The sequence below is a fragment of the Schistocerca americana genome, chromosome 7 (assembly GCF_021461395.2).
Source record: "Schistocerca americana isolate TAMUIC-IGC-003095 chromosome 7, iqSchAmer2.1, whole genome shotgun sequence".
NCBI lineage: Eukaryota > Metazoa > Arthropoda > Insecta > Orthoptera > Acrididae > Schistocerca > Schistocerca americana.
The window spans coordinates 49,269,371-49,287,795 of NC_060125.1; the positions used below are offsets into that span (position 1 = coordinate 49,269,371).

Sequence of the window (18,425 nt, forward strand, 5' to 3'; positions counted from 1 at the left end):
GCGAGCGAGCTCATGCGCATGCGCAGTTGAGTTGCGTATGACCAGTAGCCTCTCCCGCTTCTGGCTACAGAAGTGTGGCAGTTAGCTTTATAAGAAAGAGCAGCAAGCAGCCAGATGCTACCCAGAAAAAGTTTACTGTCACCCCTAAGCTGCCAGATTCACACATGCGTAACAAGCCCGGATCTAGGGGCTGGGGGGCAAACTGGGGTATCTGCCTCAGGCGGCAATTTCAGGGGAGGGGAGGGGGATGCCAAATTCATATTCTTGAGGAAAAAGACCTCGTTTCAGAAAGCTCCTAGCATCCAGCGCACATTGGTCTATTGATTATTCATGTGATTTTGAAACACATCCCTGTTGGTTTTTGAACAAATTCTAAGTTGATTTCTGAATGCATGCATAGTGTACATCATGTCCCTGCGAGGGGAATCCCTATTGCATCTAGAAATAAACATTCCTGCAGGCAAAGGGGGACAGGGCTATACTAGCTGAGTGGAATAAAGCCGAACAGGTGAATGCCAATCGCTGTTTATGTGGTTGACTGGATTTGTAAATGATCAGCCTTGTTATAATTACTAGCAAAATCCATAGATTCAGACTAAAAGAGTGGAAATAAACGACTAAGGGGAATAACAGGGAAGAAAGATTACGTATTATCTTCTCCAAGTACCCAAGAAAACGAAATTTTAACAGAAAATTTTTGGCCAGACCACTACACTTGTAAGGTAGTCCCCAGCTAGCAGCGGCTTAAGTTCTATTCTGGGAGTAGAGTGGAAAACGTAATAACGCCTAACCAGAGAATAAATGCGAGGTAACTAAACTGGTGATTGTGGCAAGGTTAGTGAAGTTAACCGGAGAACAAGTTTTGACACTGGCAGGACTAGTTACAGAATTAATGGTCATAAGAGTGTTTGTTAGAACTAGGAAGGAGAGGAAATGGACATCACACAAATTATGGAAGAATATGAAGATTCCAATTTTATATAAAAATTTCATACTATTACTTTTTGATCTGATGCTTGAGAAGCTAGTGTATGAATGAAATATGAAACTATTTACTAACATAAAACTCTTTGCATTTAGTAAGCCTAATAGGCCTATAATATTGGTACTTCATGAATTATATTCTCTCGTGCTATAAAAATGACCATTTGTGCCAAGACAGCCTTGTTTATTAGGGGTGTGTTACAATTGCTGCAATATTAGACAGGCCTATTTCGTTTCATCTAGCAGACAGTGACAAAATAGACGTAATCAAATCGAGAAATCATACCAGTTGAGGATACTATTTGTATTAACAGTTTTTTCAGTATTATGCAATGATATTTCGATTTTTCAAGTAGCAAAACGTTTGACAAACTTTGATGAGGTAATAGGTCCTTTCCCAGAAAGGAATGCATGTCACGCAAAGCTGTAGCAAGATTAGAGAGAGAAAAATGCTAGGACTTAAGGATTGAAGAAATGTGCACTGTCTTGCCTGTCTCTTGTCTTTACTGCTTTTATGTATCCTATATTTAATTTTATGTCACACAAAACAGTATGTTATCAGCTAATAGGCAACAAAGAGTGCAAATTTCTGACGAGTTCTTGTTCTCCCAGTTACAAATAATCTCATCCAGTATTAATTGCGAGTTTTTTTTTTTAAGAGGGGCAAGATGTCAAACCGGCCAAAATCTGAGCAGGAGAGGTATCACTGCACATTTTAATTTCTATTGTCCTGAATATAGTTTGATGGCACCCATTACAAAATATTACACATTTGAATTCCACAGAGCGAAATACAGTGATGCACGATAGAAGAATGCTGTGTGAAGAGGAGTGGCACTGCAATTTGGCACAAATAACATGTCTTACAGTTCCTTGAACACACATGTTTTGTGTATCGGACTCTTCAGAAAGATGTGCACTGCAAATCTAACATATTTTTGGAATTTTTTTTTTTTTTTTTAAAGTTTTGGCATCCTATCTCAAACACTCGAGGGGCTGCCACTATGTAGTAAGAGCCCCGGTTCGGAAATATAGTTGATCCAGGGCTGATGCACAGAGCAGTCTGAGTTGTAGTGGGGAGGTGGGGAGTCTTCATGTGACCCATGTTTATGTGTAGTGATTTTGGTGTTTCCTCTTCTTTTATTGCTCTCACGTCAAATGAAAACATAACAGATTCCTGTGGCCGGGAGATATCAAGTGAATTAAAATACATTCACATAATTGCAGAAGGCTAAAATATGTTATTAGTTTCAGATTTTATTGTATTTCCACCTTGCAGAACAATGAAGTTATTTTTGTCAGTTCGCTAAAGAAATTTGGCTTTTATTAATCTTTTCCACTGAGCGAATCAATTTATTTGAAACGAAGTGTTTAATTCCACACTATTGGCTAGTCTCAACTGTTCACTTCATTTCAGGTGCACGTTTTCATCTTCTGGTATGTACAGCATTATGCTATAATAAAGAACCAAACACGATATAATAGAGTACCGGTACTCCAAGAAAATTTACTTCTGAATCTGGACGTACGAATGTGCACTTTAAGCCGAATTATGCATTTTAGTATGGTTCAAGAAATTCCAATGCTCTTGGAGTATCCTCTAATGTCTTGTTTCTTTTATGGCATAATGTAAGATCTTTTAATGTCTTACATATACGGTCATATGGGGTTCCTGCGCCGTCATAGCTGCGCAAGTGTGGTGACGTCTGTTACCTGTCTCTCTCTGGCAACTACTGAAATGAACCTATTTCTAACAGGTTGTGGGACAATATTGCAAATGGTTGTTTGAAAAGTGTTACTTCCAAAGTAAATTTCCGTTAACGCAAGATCAACTACGTGCGAGAATGTACGATGAATTTCTTAAATCATAGAGTGTTTGACGCTCTTTTAAAAATCAACTCTTTGAGGATGACCATTTAGAATAATTTCGAGCCCAGAAGATGAAATTTACCCCGTGTTGTTGTTAAAAATTTGTGTGATGTATCTTTAAAGTGTATCACACGCAAAAAAGATAAACATTATATGTGAAAGCTTAGCGTCTCTTGCAGCTTATTAATCTTAGAGACCAATATTGTATGTGAAAGCTTTTCTTTCCTTGTAGCAACACTATGTATATTAACTTAAACCATTAACTTTTCCTGTTTGTGTGTTCATGCTATTTACAAGTGATGTTGCTATTGGCTGACTACATCACGTGTCCTCTGCTCTCAATATTTGCTGTCATTGGCTGGCGTGATCATGTGACATGAGCATGACTGGCTTACAAAAGTGCTGGGAAATTCTACGCCGGTGTGTAAAACCATACCCACTCAAAGGATTGATAAGTTCTACAGTTCTGAGAAAAAGTATACTGTCACTGAACATGGAAAAAGTGTATTTTCATCTGGGAGAAAGTGAATTTTTAACTGGGAAATCTGGGAATTTTCTTTTCTCATGCGCCTATATACCCTGTGAAAATACAAAATCTGTTTCTATAATAGGAGTGGGCTCGATCTAAGTAGGTTGTAACTTCGTAGTTACCAGTTGCTACCATAGTTCCTTGTCTCTGCACAGTCAATAGGTCAGTGGTTTCATAGGCACATTCACATTGTGTTTGATTGCTGCTTTACACAAGGACACAAAAGGCACACACACGTCGAGTAATCGCTTTTGACCAGAAACTTGCTCATGCTGAATGGACTTTAGTGTGGTGTGGTGACTGTGCAGAGTGTTGGGTGGCATAACAAGTTGCCAGCCAAGAAGAGCTCACTAGCGGAAATGGTCAGTGTTCCCTTGATTTTGACCACATATATTCTTAGAGACTCTGTGTTTGAATTTAAAAGATTGATGATCAATATTATTGCTGCATACACTACATCAGAAATATATGCAAACAGATGAGACTGAGTGGTGCAAGAAAAAATGACGGCTAGGGACCCACGTCTCGACTGTCCTGCTTTTCTGTTCCTGCCACAACCTAGTAGAAGTTGTATCGTAATTGCATAGTGGAGCTAAATGTTGGAAGTTGTGTTGGCAATACTGATCATGGATTACGTTAGGATTTCCTGTCTCACGTTGTACTGGTTGTTATCTTACTGGTTTCTTAAATAAATGAAGAATCGTTTATAGAACCTTACGTGGTATAGTGTGGTAGGACAGCACTCTCACCACGAATTATTGGTTTCCATTCAATAAGCTATTTGAATGGGAATAATAAGTCCAGTTCCAGCACAATTTCAGCACGAATTTGTTAGTAGTTGCTGAAAGATTACATACCCAATAACTGCAGATATCATTTGTCTAGGGGGTTTACTTATGTTTAAATAAACTCCACCGGATTGGAAATACTTTTTGCTAAACACTATATCTATTCAAACTTTTTGTTCCAAACTACACTATTTGCAATGTAAGTTTGCACTTCTTAGCATTTTTACTATCAACATTGATTATCTAACTCTGTTATACATCACTGGTTACAAAAGCACAACTGTCTTCCTCCAAGACTGAAAAAAAAGTGGCAGGCAAGCCAGCTTGTGTCCAGAAGTTGCGGGTATTCCCACTTCTTAGCTTCTTTGGTCTTCTGACCTTATACTCTCCAAAAATACGTACACACCCAGTCCCTGAGTGGAGAAAATCTCCGACACAGCCAGGAATTGAACCCCAGCCCGTTAGCATGACAGACGGGCATGCTGACCACATAAAATTACTTCAACTCTTTGCTATGGGCCGCTTGGTGTGGCCGAGAGGTTCTAGGCGCTTGAGTCTGGAACTGCGCGACCGCTACGGTCGCAGGTTCGAATCCTGCCTCGGGCACGGATGTGTGTGATGTCCTTGGGTTAGTTAGGTTTAAGTAGTTCTAAGTTCTAGGGGACTGATGATCTCAGGTGTTAAGTCCCATAGTGCTGAGAGCTATAGACGCTTTGCTATGGATATCATACTCTTCGCTTTAGATAAACCTTATTTCCGACTGTCTGCCCCGATAGCCGAGTTGTCAGCGCGCCAAGGGGCCCGGGTTCGATTCCCGGCTGGGTCGAAGATTTTTCTCTCCTCAGGGACTGGGTGTTGTGTTGTCCTCATTATCATTTCATCCTCATCAGTGGAAGGCAATGGGGAACCACCACTAGAATCATTTCCCTAGACGCTCATGCGGTTGGACCTCTCTGACAAGGCTTCACCCATGACAAGGCCTGCCATAAGGCAGAACACAAAGTTTTTTTATTTCCGATGGTCAATTACATTACAATAGCCCACCAGGACTTAGAAGTGTACCCTGGTTCACTTGCATCACTGTCTTGGCTGATATACAACCTTTCTCCCCCCCTCCTATCACAACTCTAATAAATTGTTCATTCTTACATCCCCCGTTGATTCCCTCCTTTGTCTTACAACATAAATTACATAAACACAAATATCAATTTGTTGCCCAGAAATTTACTATAAAATAATACCAAAGTTAAAACATTTTCTCATATTAGAATAAACATAGCAGTAACTCCTATATCATTACTGATGTTACAAAAGTATTTCACTTCAACAATCCTATTCTCTTGTGAACCTTGTAGATTATCTAGAATTAAATTTTCACTCTACAGCGGAGTGTGCGCTGATATAAAACTTCCTGGCAGATTAAAACTGTGTGCCGGACCGAGACTCGAACTCGGGACCTTTGCCTTTCGCGGGCAAGTGCTCTACCAACTGAGCTGCCCAAGCATGAAGCAGTTTGGAAGGTAGGAGACGAGGTACTACAAAATTGTTAAGGCTTTCATGGCCACTTGTTGACAAACTGCCTATTGGCTTCTGTCTCGGGTTCTTCGGCTGACATTCATCTAATGATTTTTCTGACGTTTCGCCAGAACGAGTGGCTGGCATTGTCAAAGCTTCACCCTCCATTGCCGGCGGTGAACTGGAGCCGAGCTCGCGGGCGCAGACTATATGTACCTGGCGTGCCAACGTCCGAGGGCTTCTCCACGGTCATTTCCGGTGCGGTTCTCCTCTTGCTACCTGCAACGGTCGTTCGCTGCAGTACGGGAAGGCAGGATCTGTTTACCTTAAGGCTTTCCTCTTTCTTGTTCAAACTGTTCACGTGTTTTTGTATTTCTACAGCTTCTCTGAACAAGCGCGTGTGATAATGCTTCTCTACAGCCAGAACTTCCGTGTTGGCGAATTTTATTACGTGGTCGGTCTCATTCAGTGCGTGCTCTGCCACGGCCGAGGTACTGGCAGAAGTAAAGCTGTGAGGACGGGGCATCTTGTAGATTATGTGATAGATATCAAGATTGAGAGGTGAAATAAGCCAACATAAAGTATCTGTGTTGTGTGATCAACACAGCCGAATAAAAATGGTTATTCATGGTGAGCATGATATAACACAAAAGCACACTTGCGTATACAAGAAAGTATAGTCTATTAACTATAGAACATATTTTATAAGCATTACGGTCTGTTTAAGTGAATGAACAAGATTTAAAAAAATGAGATTTGCTATTCTCAGACTGTTGGGTTGGGTGACATGTATTGTCTCCTAGCATCATCATTAAATTAACCTCCCTCATTTATCAAGTTTAAATATTTTGCAATTCATTATATTCTGTGCAAGTACTTAAACAAGCACACCGGAATCGTGAAATCTAATGGTATTAAAGAATTAAGTGACAATCAGTCTAGATGCAAAATCATTTTGCATGAGATATGTTACATGATAATAGTAATTTGTTAGTGTGACCGAATCTCACAACATATCGTATTTTCAGTAAAATTCCTACCAGATAAATGCATGTTTGTAGGCTCAATTTGTCCTTTTCTCAATATACGGCTTCAAAGAAACAACATTCCTAAGACCAAATAGCTTTCTCAACTTGGGATATACTAATCAGTATGCATTTGAGTGGGGGTTCTCAATAATCTCAAATGGCCCAATGTAAATATCAGAAAACTGCTTGATTTCTGCTATTAGCAATTTCGATTGTTTATGGGATTTCACTGAGACATGGTCGCCTACTCTGAATGTGGTAGCCTTTATTTTCCTATCATGTCTGTTTTTCCTAGCTTCACCTAGTTTCTTCATGGTTTTCTTTACAATCTCTTCTCGTTCTTTCATTGATATTAAGGCACATTGCGGAAAGTCTATTAATTCAGAAATAGATTCGCTGGTCCGAGATGAAAAGTAATATCGTATGGTGAAAATCCTGTACAGATGTGCTATAAGCTGTTCATGATGTCCTCAAAGTTGTTTACATGGTCAGTCCAACTAGAGTGTTTGTGACTACATACATCCTGCAGAGTCTCCCTATTTCTCTCATGTACCTTTCTGCTGTGTTTGAAGATGGGTTGTACATGGATATCAAGATGTGTTTTTTTTTCTTTTTCCCCCATGAATGCTTTCCAGGTTTTTGAAACAAATTGTGAACAATTATCAGATAATATGGCTTTTGGTTTCCCTACACTCTTGAAGTACTCTCTTTCAATTTTTGTAATGATCTCTTTACTTGTACCTTTTCGAACAGGATAAAGTTTAATTAATTTGGAAAATACATTAACAATGATGAATATAAAACAGTGACCACCTTTGCTTTTAAGTAAAGAACCATAAAAGCCTACAGCTACTAAATCTAACGGCTTATCCGGAATAATGTTCTGCATTTCTCCCTGACATGTTCTGTTACTTACTTTACTTTTTGACATTTGTTGCATGTTGATATTTCATTCCTCACCTTTTTTACCGTGTTATAAAAGTAGATGTTTTCTTGTAACTTTTGTATACATTTCTGTATGCCACAGTGACCATAACTTTCATGGGTTTACTTTATTAACTTGTCAGAGTCCACATCTGTTCCTCTAAAGAGTGTTCCCTTAAAGACCTTATAATATTTGTCAAGTTTATCATACCCTCTTTTGCCTAAACATTCCTTAACCTATTTCCAATTAGGAAAAGTATCCTTATGCACTTTTCATCTTGGATTCCCTTCATGTATCTTATTTTAAATTCTTTTTCTTTCTCTTGATCAAAGATTTCCTCATCTTCTCCTACTGGTAACCTGGATAAAGCGTCAGCTACTACATTTTCTAACCCCTTAATATACACAATTTCATAATCAAACTGTTGCATAAACATTACCCACATGGTTAATCTGTTATCATATACTCTGCACTCCTGTAAATAACTTAAAGCTTTGTGGTCTGAATACACTTTTATCTTGTGTCCTAACAGGTATGTTTTAAATTTTGTAAACACCCAGTGTACCGCGAGTAATTCTTTTTCTGTAACTGTGTAAGTTCTCTCATGTTTAAGTAACATTCTGCTGGCAAATGTAATAGTACAATAAAGATTTTTTCCAGTCACAACTTTCTCCTGAAATAGTTCTGCTCCTAACCTGTAATCACTACTGTCAGTGCGAAGACAAAATGGTAAACTAAAATCAGGTCTGTGTAAAAGATTGTTCTTACAAAGTTCATTTGTAATTTTCTCTAATGATTTCTGACGCTATTTGGACCAATTCCACGTAGTATTTTTTCTAAGTAAGTTGCTTAAACATGTTACATTAAGCCATTGTCCATTTATATATTTTCGATAGAATCCACAGATTCTGTAAAAATATTTCAACTGTTTTCAGTTTCTAGGAGATGGAAAGTTTACAATAGATTTTATTTTTTCAGGGTCTGCACTTATCCCTATTCTTAGTAATGATATGACCTAAAAATTTGAGTTCTAACACAGCAAATTCACATTTTTCTAGTTTTAACATCATTCCTCCTCTTCTGAGTTGATCGCACACCTTTTTCAACTACTTCAAATAATCCTCCTAACTTGGATTTGACACTAATATATCATTTACATAAATGGTTAATTCTGACACAACTTCATGGCCAAGTGCATATACTAGTGCTCTTATAAATTCTGCGACTGATGAGTTTAAATTGAAAGGTACTACACAATATTGGTAACACCTCCTGTTGTATAAGAAAGCAGTGTGCTTTCTAGAACTAATTGCAAGAGGTACTTGATGAAAACCCAAAGTTAGGTCAAGGCTTGACGTAATTGGTATTTTTTAAATTTATACAACACCTCATCGATGTTCTCTGGGTGGTCAGTTTCTCTGTATAAACATTTCTTTAACTGTCTGGAATCTAGTACTAATTCGACTTGTCCATTAGATTAATTTAAAATGACAAAGGAATTATTATAAGGGCTTATACTTGTCTCCATGATTTCACACACTCCCATCTTTTGTAATTCTTTCTCCACTGCTACCCTTTTCGAGATTGGAATTCCGTATAATTTTGTAAAGAAAGGTTAATGTGGCTTCAAGTGCAAAGTACATTGGTATCCAATTACTTTACCTGGTGTGTTGCTAAATACATCACTATATTCCCACAAAAATAATTTCAAGTCTTGCTTTTGGTTCTCATTTAGTTCTCTAGCTTTGGCTACTTTTTCATTTACCAAGTTTTCTAACTCTATCTCATCTGTATCCAAATCTGTGATGTAACATTCAATGTACTTACCTTCTTTTGTAAATTCAATACTGTTCAGTCTTATTCATAAACGACACATTTGACGTAAGAAGTCTCGTAGCAATGACTTCACCATTGGTAGAGTCATCATTAATTTCTGTCCTACCCAGTCAAATGCTGCACTTACTTTTGTTATCCAAAATATGCCTAGGATAAAATCCTCTGTGAGAATAACAATACACCCATGTGACCATGATACTCCTTCAATTTCAAAATTAATAAAAGCCTGACTCTTTACTGATTTACTGTGCCTCCCATTAGCACCTCTTATTTTAATTCCTACTATAGGTAACTCAACAAAATCCTTATTAGTTTTCAGTTTTCTACTTAATGATTCTGATATCCCAGATATTTGACGCCCTGTGTCCACTAAACACTTTCCTTTCCATGATCCTATATGTACATCAATAAACGGACTGGTTACATCAAAGTCAAATTTTTCATTAACATTCTCGTGTAATAAGTCATCTTCAATTTCAATAAATCCATATCCCTTTCTGGTGTTCTTCCTTGTATCATTACTACCATAGTTATATGCTTTTATGCCCCTAATTACATTTTCTTTGGCATGATTACTATTCCTGAATATTTCATTAATCCAACTACATTCATTTGTGCTATTGTGTCTCTCTCCTTTATATTTCTCTCTTAACATTCATGCAATGTGATACTTAATTATATGCCACCATTCTGGATACAAAGTTTCACATATATCTAGTGTTACCTTTCTGAAATTTTCATCATCCTTAGTGGCAATACTGTTAACCCATAAGTTAAACATAAATTGCTCACTATCTGACATTTCATCATCTACTTCCCTAATGCTGTTAAGATTACCTGCTGTCAATTCCCTCTCATTGTTTTTCTTACATGTATTAAGATCAAATAGCTCATAGACTAAAATTCTGGCATCCTTATCATTTAAATTGTCAACCGTGTTCATGTGTACCTCGCTAACTTCATTATTATCGTTTATATTAGTAATCCCTAAAGCTTCCAACTCCTCACTTATACCAATAAAACTTCTTTCTTCACTGCTATTATTAATCTCCTTTTCTTCCCAATCAACATCACAAAAATTATCCTCTTGATCCTCTGCACCCTTACCTCCAGTGTACAGATACACATTTAAATCATCTTTACTAGTTGCAATTTTCATTCCTAGCCCACCAGACTCTTCTGTAAGTTCTCTAATTCCTAACACACTTTGATCATTTGAACAACTATTTTCCAGCAAGGTGTCCATCTCAGCCCACTCACAGAATAAATCTAAGTTTAATTCTTCTTCACAGTTCTCTAAGCAATCAGTGTCTTTAAATAACTTACCTTTTGGTTCTGGTTTATTTGTATGACATATATTATCTTTAACAGATACCACATTAATGGGCTAACACTTCTCTTTAGAATAATTACTCATTCTGTCATTGGTATTTTTCTGTTTAGTTTGGGTTGGCCCTTTCCATTTGTGTACAAACAGCTCCTACCTTGCGGACCGCCAATGGAGCCCTGTTCAGTTTTTTAACTAAACTCCTGTATAGTTTCCTGTTCAGTTCTCCCCGTACCATTATAACTGTGCCACTCCTTTGGTTTATTTCTGAAGTGTTTGTTACCAAATTGATTATATTATTTCCACATTGACCTTTGTGATGAAAATTGTTTCCTTGTGATCCCTTGAAGTTGTACTGGTGATTTTTCTGATGAGAATCGGTACTTCCAAAATTGTGTGGTTCCTTTTTATCATGTGTGTTTCCCCAATTTGTGTGTCCTGTCTTTTGAAAATGGTTTTGACTATGGTGTGGTGGTTTACCCGTTTTCTCAATAATTCTGTTTAGTTTGTCTACATACTTCAAAAACTGATCTATTATGTCATCAGGTCCATAAGCTGACTCCCACTGTAATTCATATGGTAGCCTTCTTTTTAATGCATCGATTTGAGCGAGTTCACCAAAAGATTTGCCTAGGTGAATGAGTTTCCTTAACTGATTTTTGCAAAAATGCGTCATGCTGCCAAACTCGTCTTCATAAACAATCGCTGGCAGTTTTGTTCTACATGTGACTGCAGTGTGTGTGGTTGCAATGTTGCCAGGTTATATTATTGGCATTATGCAGTGTTTATGGCCTGTGTAAACATACCGTCACACGATTGTGTTCCCGTTGGTGTAACAGAACACTGAGAATATTTATTGGAGTATTTATTTAGTACTATTTTTATGTTTTGGAGAATGAAGTTTAGTTGTGACAGCCCAGTTTGTAGTGTACCCTGAGCTCTGAGATAGGCTGAAAAGGGATAATTTGTTGAGTTTTAGTGGAGCCATTGAATGTCCTTCCATAATAATCATCCTTCTTCTCGTGCAGCACAATATAAATTCTTCTGCCTTTCACATGTGACAACAGTGAAGTTTGTGTGATGTCACATATCCTGTGCTATTATTGACTAATGGAAGAGCAAACTGAGCTGGCACGATCTTAATATAGGTATATGCTAAGCTAAAGTGTCATTTTTTATGGTATTTTTTCTTTCATGTTACAAAGAGATACAGTTCAGTATATTAATGATCTCGCCGTAACCCATAATTTTGGTTTGGTATATTGTACAAAAGTTTTGAAGAATGTGATGTTGCCCAATAAAACTGTTACAAGATTAGAATTTGTTGGAAGTAGGGTACTTTTGTCTTAGATTGCGTTTAGGGCAAAGTTTTTCATGCAGGAAATGGTCATTTTAAGTTAATGGACAAACCTCAATTTGAAGAAAAAGTCAATATCCAGTTTCATCATTTACTAATATTAGTAAATCACCCCATTAGATTCATGAGGTTTCGATGCAGGACTGGGCAAAATGACAAATTTTACAGCATTTTTATTATTTTGAATTGCTTTTTTTGCATTATCATTTACACCAAATTTCCGTGTTCCCAATTAAGTGTTGCTTGCCTGTGGACTGCGTAATCACTTCATGGGACTCAAACTATGCATTGTACTGCTATCTCCCTTCTCATTGTTTTGTCTTCACTGCTGTCACCCATTCCTTTCTTCATTCCTAACATCCACCAATACCACAGATTTCTTCAGTTGACTTTAAAATGCAATGTATCATGTTGTACCGTGTGTTGTTTGTATTGGTCTTCCCTCAAAGGATTTATGGTGCCCCCATAATCAAGACTTAATGAGTTTACTGCAAACGTTTCTTAGCAGCTTGTAAATATAAGACAGTTGCTGTAAAAACATTTAACTTTTATCCATTTTAGCAGGAAATTATTTAATCAGTGTAGTGTGTTTCAAAGAACTGCAACAACACATGTTAGTCCATTTCATAAAAAATTTATTTTTGAACAACAAAATTAATAGAATTTATATGTTATGAGATGTTCATCAAAAAATTGTATGCGGATGATAATTGTTTTCATATTTGTTGATAGTATATGGCCCTTTATTGTAGAACCCAGAACACCTGCCAGCATCTCATCCCGTGTTCCAAGAACCTTTGCATACTATAAGTTCTACATGCTATGGTGTGTAACATGGGGCATTGTGCTATTTTTTGTGTTAAAGTAAGCCTGTGGTTTTGAGGTATGCTGTTTTTATGATGAAAGAAGTGAATACAGGTTGTATATTTCCTCCGTAAATGTAATAGTGAAGTTTAAACAATGGAAAATCCAAGATGGAATGTAACAATATTATGAGAAGGAAAGTTGCTACCCACCATATAGCAGAGATGCTGCGTCGCAGATAATCACAACAAAAGGACTCACAATTTTAGCTTTTGGCCATTTAGGGCTTCATCAGCGCACACGAAACACACACGCACGACTGCAGTCTCAGGCAACTGTAACTAGTAGTTTCAGTTGCCTGAGACAGTCGTGTGTGTGTGTGTGTGAGTGAGTGAGTGAGTGTGTGTGTGTGTGTGTGTGTGTGTGTGTGTGTGTGTGCGCGCGCGCGCGCGCTCGCATTGTTGACAAAGGCCTTAATGGCCGAAAGCTATAATTGTGAGTCTTTTTGTTGTGCCAACTGCGACTCAGCATCTCCTCTATATGGTGAGATGGTGAGTAGCAACTTTCCTTCTCATAATATTGTTAATATTGGAAGTGTTTAACTACCGAATAGGCAGTGGTATATGATCATCCAAACTTTTGCTAATGAGATATAGAGAGACAACCTAAATGTAATCTCTGTGCACTTTGCAATTGGAGGAAATCCTGAGTTATACTGGAGTGTTCAACATTTGCCTTGCAGTATTCTGTAACATTGTTACAGACTAAAGGACACACAGTGGAGTTCGCATTCTGTGATTTTGGTCTCTCTAAGTTATTACATGTGGGTTTGTGAAACATTTAAACCATAAAAGCAGCAGAATTATATTCAAAAATTTTAGAGCACATCATTTTGGTAATATTTATTGAAAATGCAGATGTAATTGCATGCAATGCTTTGCCCTGTGTTTTTCTGTAATGCTTTTGCTTGATAGTTCAGATATCTTTTACATGGCTTAAACTTGATAATTAACATATGTGGTGTGTGCTCATGCCTTTTTTCCATTATCATCAGCCTTTATTTTTGTGCACAACACACTCAGTAGAATACCAGTATATTAAGTATGTCTAGTACTGGTTTAATTATTCTGTATAAATCAAACCCTAAAATATTAAACATGAAGTATAAACTGCTAACAAAGAATATGTCATTAGCTCTTTACAATTGATACTACCTTACTGACACTTTTGCAGTTGGATTTGGGGATTCATGGAAAGAGTGTTTGACATTGATGGAAACTGATTTGCTTTTTAAGAAACTAAAGGATTCGAGTCGTACTGTTGGATAAATGTGATTGTTATTTTGTACAAAGGAGTGTTATAGATTCTGTTGAGAACAATAGAAATTACATTGATGTTCCACATAATTTTATATGTTCATTTTACTGGTATATAACGGCATAAATAATGTAAAAACCATGCAGTGATGGAAAATTATAAAACCATTATTTTGAGTAATACTTTGTTTTTTAATTTCATACACATGCTTTCAGAATAGGCGTTTGTGTTTTGCTGTAAGTGTAATCACAAATATCTTGAGGCATTTAAAGTATCATATATTTTTTCTGTGGACATAACTGTTGTGCAAAAAAGAAAATTGCCTGAATGCTGAGGGATAACTAGTTTTCTGAAGCAGATATTAGGAATTCTCTCTTACAAAATTTGTTTACTGTAATTGGAAGTCATTACAGTCTTACATAATTACCAAGAGCGAACTAGTGAGAAGTTTAATTAATGTAAACAGTACACAATGTCAATACAACAAATAATTACACCTTTGTAATAGGTGGAAGAGATTTATGTTATGATTGTTTTCTAGTCTACACCTGTTGGGTCCCTACAGACAGGCCATGAAATAGTGGTATCGCCCAACAGAGATCGCCATGCAACGGCCAACAAGGTAATTGAAACTACTGTTAGTTAAATGAAACGCAAATTTTACATACATTACTAGTTTTAAAATGTGTACATGCTGTTAAGTTATTTTTATACATCATTCTCATGTTGATTTCGAAATAACGCACATTTTCATATGAAAATGTGTTCAAACTCTATTAAAATTACACCACTAATATAAATTCTCTTACACATGTGCACGTACACACAGACATTTTAGCCCCCCCTCCTCCCCCACTCTCTCTCTCTCTCTCTCTCTCTCTCTCTCTCTCTCTCTCTCTCTCTCTCTCTCTCTCTACCCCCCCCCCCCCCCTCCCTCCCTCCCCCCACTCTTCCTTCCTTGTATTCAGTGTGTATGGAGTAAAGCAATTGAGTTGATTCATTGTATCCATTATCCATACTAGAATTACTAAATTTCATGTACTACTGTCCCATTGTTTGACTACCAGATTGACGACTAAATGTGAGGTACTGATGTAAGCACCCCTAGTATTAAAAAAACAATTAACTACTCAAAACATACAAGGCAATAGGCCATGATGGAATTCTGTTTAGGTTTTATAATGAATTTGTTACAGAATTAGATCCTTTCCTAACACACATTTATTGAGTATCACAAATCCAGGTCAATTTTGTTTGTACAAGGTGTGCAACATTGCTTCCGCCGTTTGGCAATGGGTGGAGACAACAGTAAGTATCGGTCGAAAGAAAGAGATCGTAGACATCAGGCAGTTAGCTTGGACCTCGGCCAACATAACCTCATTCAAACATTAGTGGATTTGTGTCTGCATCATAAAATTGTTCTTGATTGAAAATGGCAGTTTATGAGCCTAATTCTCATCATTTGCGGGAGGTGTTACTGTTTTGTTTCAATATGAAGAAAACAGCAGCTGAGTCTCATTGAATGCTCTCACGTACGTATGGTAAGGGCACTATTAGTGAAAGAATGTGTTGGGAGTGGTTTCAACGCTTCAGGAACATCAACAGCCAATCCGAATATTCGTGGCTCCAAGATCATACTCTGCATTTGGTGGGACCGGCTTGTCGTCGTGTTCTAAGAGGTGTTAAAACCAAGTGAAACTATCACAGGTGCTCGTTGTCGAACCCAATTAATGCGTTTGAGTAGAGCATTAAAAGACGAACGGCCGCAATACGGCAAGAGGCACGATAAAGTGATTTTGCAGCATAACGCTCAACCCCACAGTGCTAAAGAGCTCAAAATGTACTTGGAAACGTTAAAATGGGAAGTCCTACCCCACCCACCATATTCTCCAGCCATTGCTCCCTCTGACTATCACCTCTTTAGATCAGTGGCACGTGGCCTGGCTGACGAACACTTCCGATCTCATGAAGAAGTCACAAATTGGATCGATTCGTGGATTGCTTCAAAAGATGAAAGATTTTTTTGACGCGGGATTCATACACTGCCTGAAAGATGGGAGAAAGTAGTGGCCAGTGATGGAAAATACTTTGAATGATACATGTGTAACCAATTTGTTTCATTAAAGCTTCAAATGTTGGGTGAAAAATTGCAGAAACAAAGTTGTACACCCTGTAAAATGGGTGTGAGTGGATGCACAGAATTAGAGATAAATATCACTGATATCAGTCTCCTACAGGAGACGTCCCTAGAGGAAACGAAGCTTCTCTCAAAATATTTTAACAGATTCAGATAAAGTCATTTGTATGAAACGTGGCATGCTTTAATATTGCATGATATTGTCACTTCAAAACCGTAATCAAGTCTGAATCTGGAGGTAGGGTTGTCAGTGAAGTACAGCAGTTAACACTGAAAGCACATTTATTATGAACACAATTTACAGCGAGAACAGATTTGAACACCTGGATGGAGAATGCTGCTATTTATACATATATCGAATATACCTGAATTGTGTCATTTGTATAAACATCAAATATTCTAGAATATACAAACATTCCCAATGTAAGATATTTCAATAATTTCCCTGAAACAACAAATGCCAAATAGCAAATAATTGCTGGTGGTCAGGTTTGAACTGCCGATGCACAGCATGGCAGCCAGCTATGCTTACCACTTCACCACACTGCAAGCACCACAGCTTGTAGCATTGCTCCCTGTCCTAGAGAAACAGGGACCCACTGTTTCAGAAGTTCTTACCAATGTCGATACAGCACTCTGGATCTAGATCTTATCGATGGTCCTCTGGACCACAGCACTGGTCGATCCTCGTGTTCTGGCTGTGTTGTCACATCCTTTTCACTATGATAAGCATCAAAGTGAGTCTTCAGTTTTCTTGAACCTCCTGTCGATCTGTGCCTCAGGACTGTAGTATGACTATATATGGAGGACACGGATGATGTCTCTTCGGTTTCGTTTTCTTGACGAAGGGTCATAATCCTCAACTTCCTATGCGAGTCTGACAAGAGACAAAGGATACGATACAGCTCAGCGTACCACTTTTGTAAATTTTCTGACAGTCCCACTTCTCACACAGGCTTCAAAATCCATACAAAGTCTTCTGGTCTGTATCTCACTGACCATTGTTTGGTGTTATAGTGCTCTTGGTCTCTTTCCTGGGCATCCAAGTTCCGTATGACAGCTGCCTTGTTTCTTTGGTCCTGGTGCCCTATTTCTGGGGTCCCGGTTATAATGTGTTCCATGTAGTCACCTCGAGTATCATCTGATTGAAACAGGAACAGTGTATCAATTGTTGTTTCAGCCTCATGACTGTTGAGCAGAAAGATGGGTGAGAAGCCTGTGGTGTTTTGCTTTCCTCTGATATTAAAGCATTCTGTGAGGCCATTTGTCTGTTAGTTGTAGGGAGCTGTCATCCTGTGGGTTCTGTTACAGTGTGAAATTACCTGTGATATTAGCCTCAACTGTAAAAGTTTTCCACAATCAGAGATTATCAAATGTGGTGCTCTGTGCTTCAAAATTATGTCTTCTACAAAGAACTTTCCAATTTTGGGGCACAGCTTTGGGAACAGCATAGTGGATGAGGTAGTCTGTGCAAGTTGTTATCTGCAGATTTGAACCTCCATAAGAGATTTATCCCATTTGCGCTGCTGCATGCTGGGCACCAAATGCCCTGGTTTTAGCTGCTGCAGCACCTGCTTCTGCATTGGCATTTGTAACAGTGGCTTACTAGTGCCTCACAGATAGGTAGAGATGTGGGCAGTGATACTTGTGTCTCTTATGTATCCCAAGTAACTAGATGTTGGAAAATCACAGAAATACTTTAGAATAGCTGGTCGTAGATGAGCTGTCATGACAAGTAACCATTTCTGCCCTATTGCATCACAGTTTGTCATATACAATATTTCATTTATTAATTGCAATTATCCTTTAGTCAGTTCCTCCTTTTTCAAGCCTTCAGTGGTTCTCAGCAGCTGCAATTTTGCCTCTGTTCTGCAACAGTGTCACATAATTCAGCGATGACTGAGATTATGTCCGTGCAACTGTGTTCTGCCAAAGGATTCCGTGAAAGGCAGTTAGCATCCTTATGCTTGTGTCCACTTAGAGTGATAAATGGTGGTCTGTCACATTGA

General features: G+C 37.9%; 1 protein-coding gene across 2 annotated transcripts in view; it reads left to right on the forward strand.

Annotated features, from left to right (window-relative positions):
* Positions 1 to 18,425, forward strand: part of LOC124621774 (casein kinase I) — a 306,630-nt gene that overhangs the window by 263,860 nt on the left and 24,345 nt on the right. For both annotated transcript variants that reach the window (XM_047147207.1, XM_047147208.1), the window contains one exon: positions 14,821 to 14,901. In XM_047147207.1, the coding sequence (XP_047003163.1) occupies positions 14,821 to 14,901 (81 nt within the window). The remainder of the gene's footprint in view (positions 1 to 14,820; positions 14,902 to 18,425) is intronic.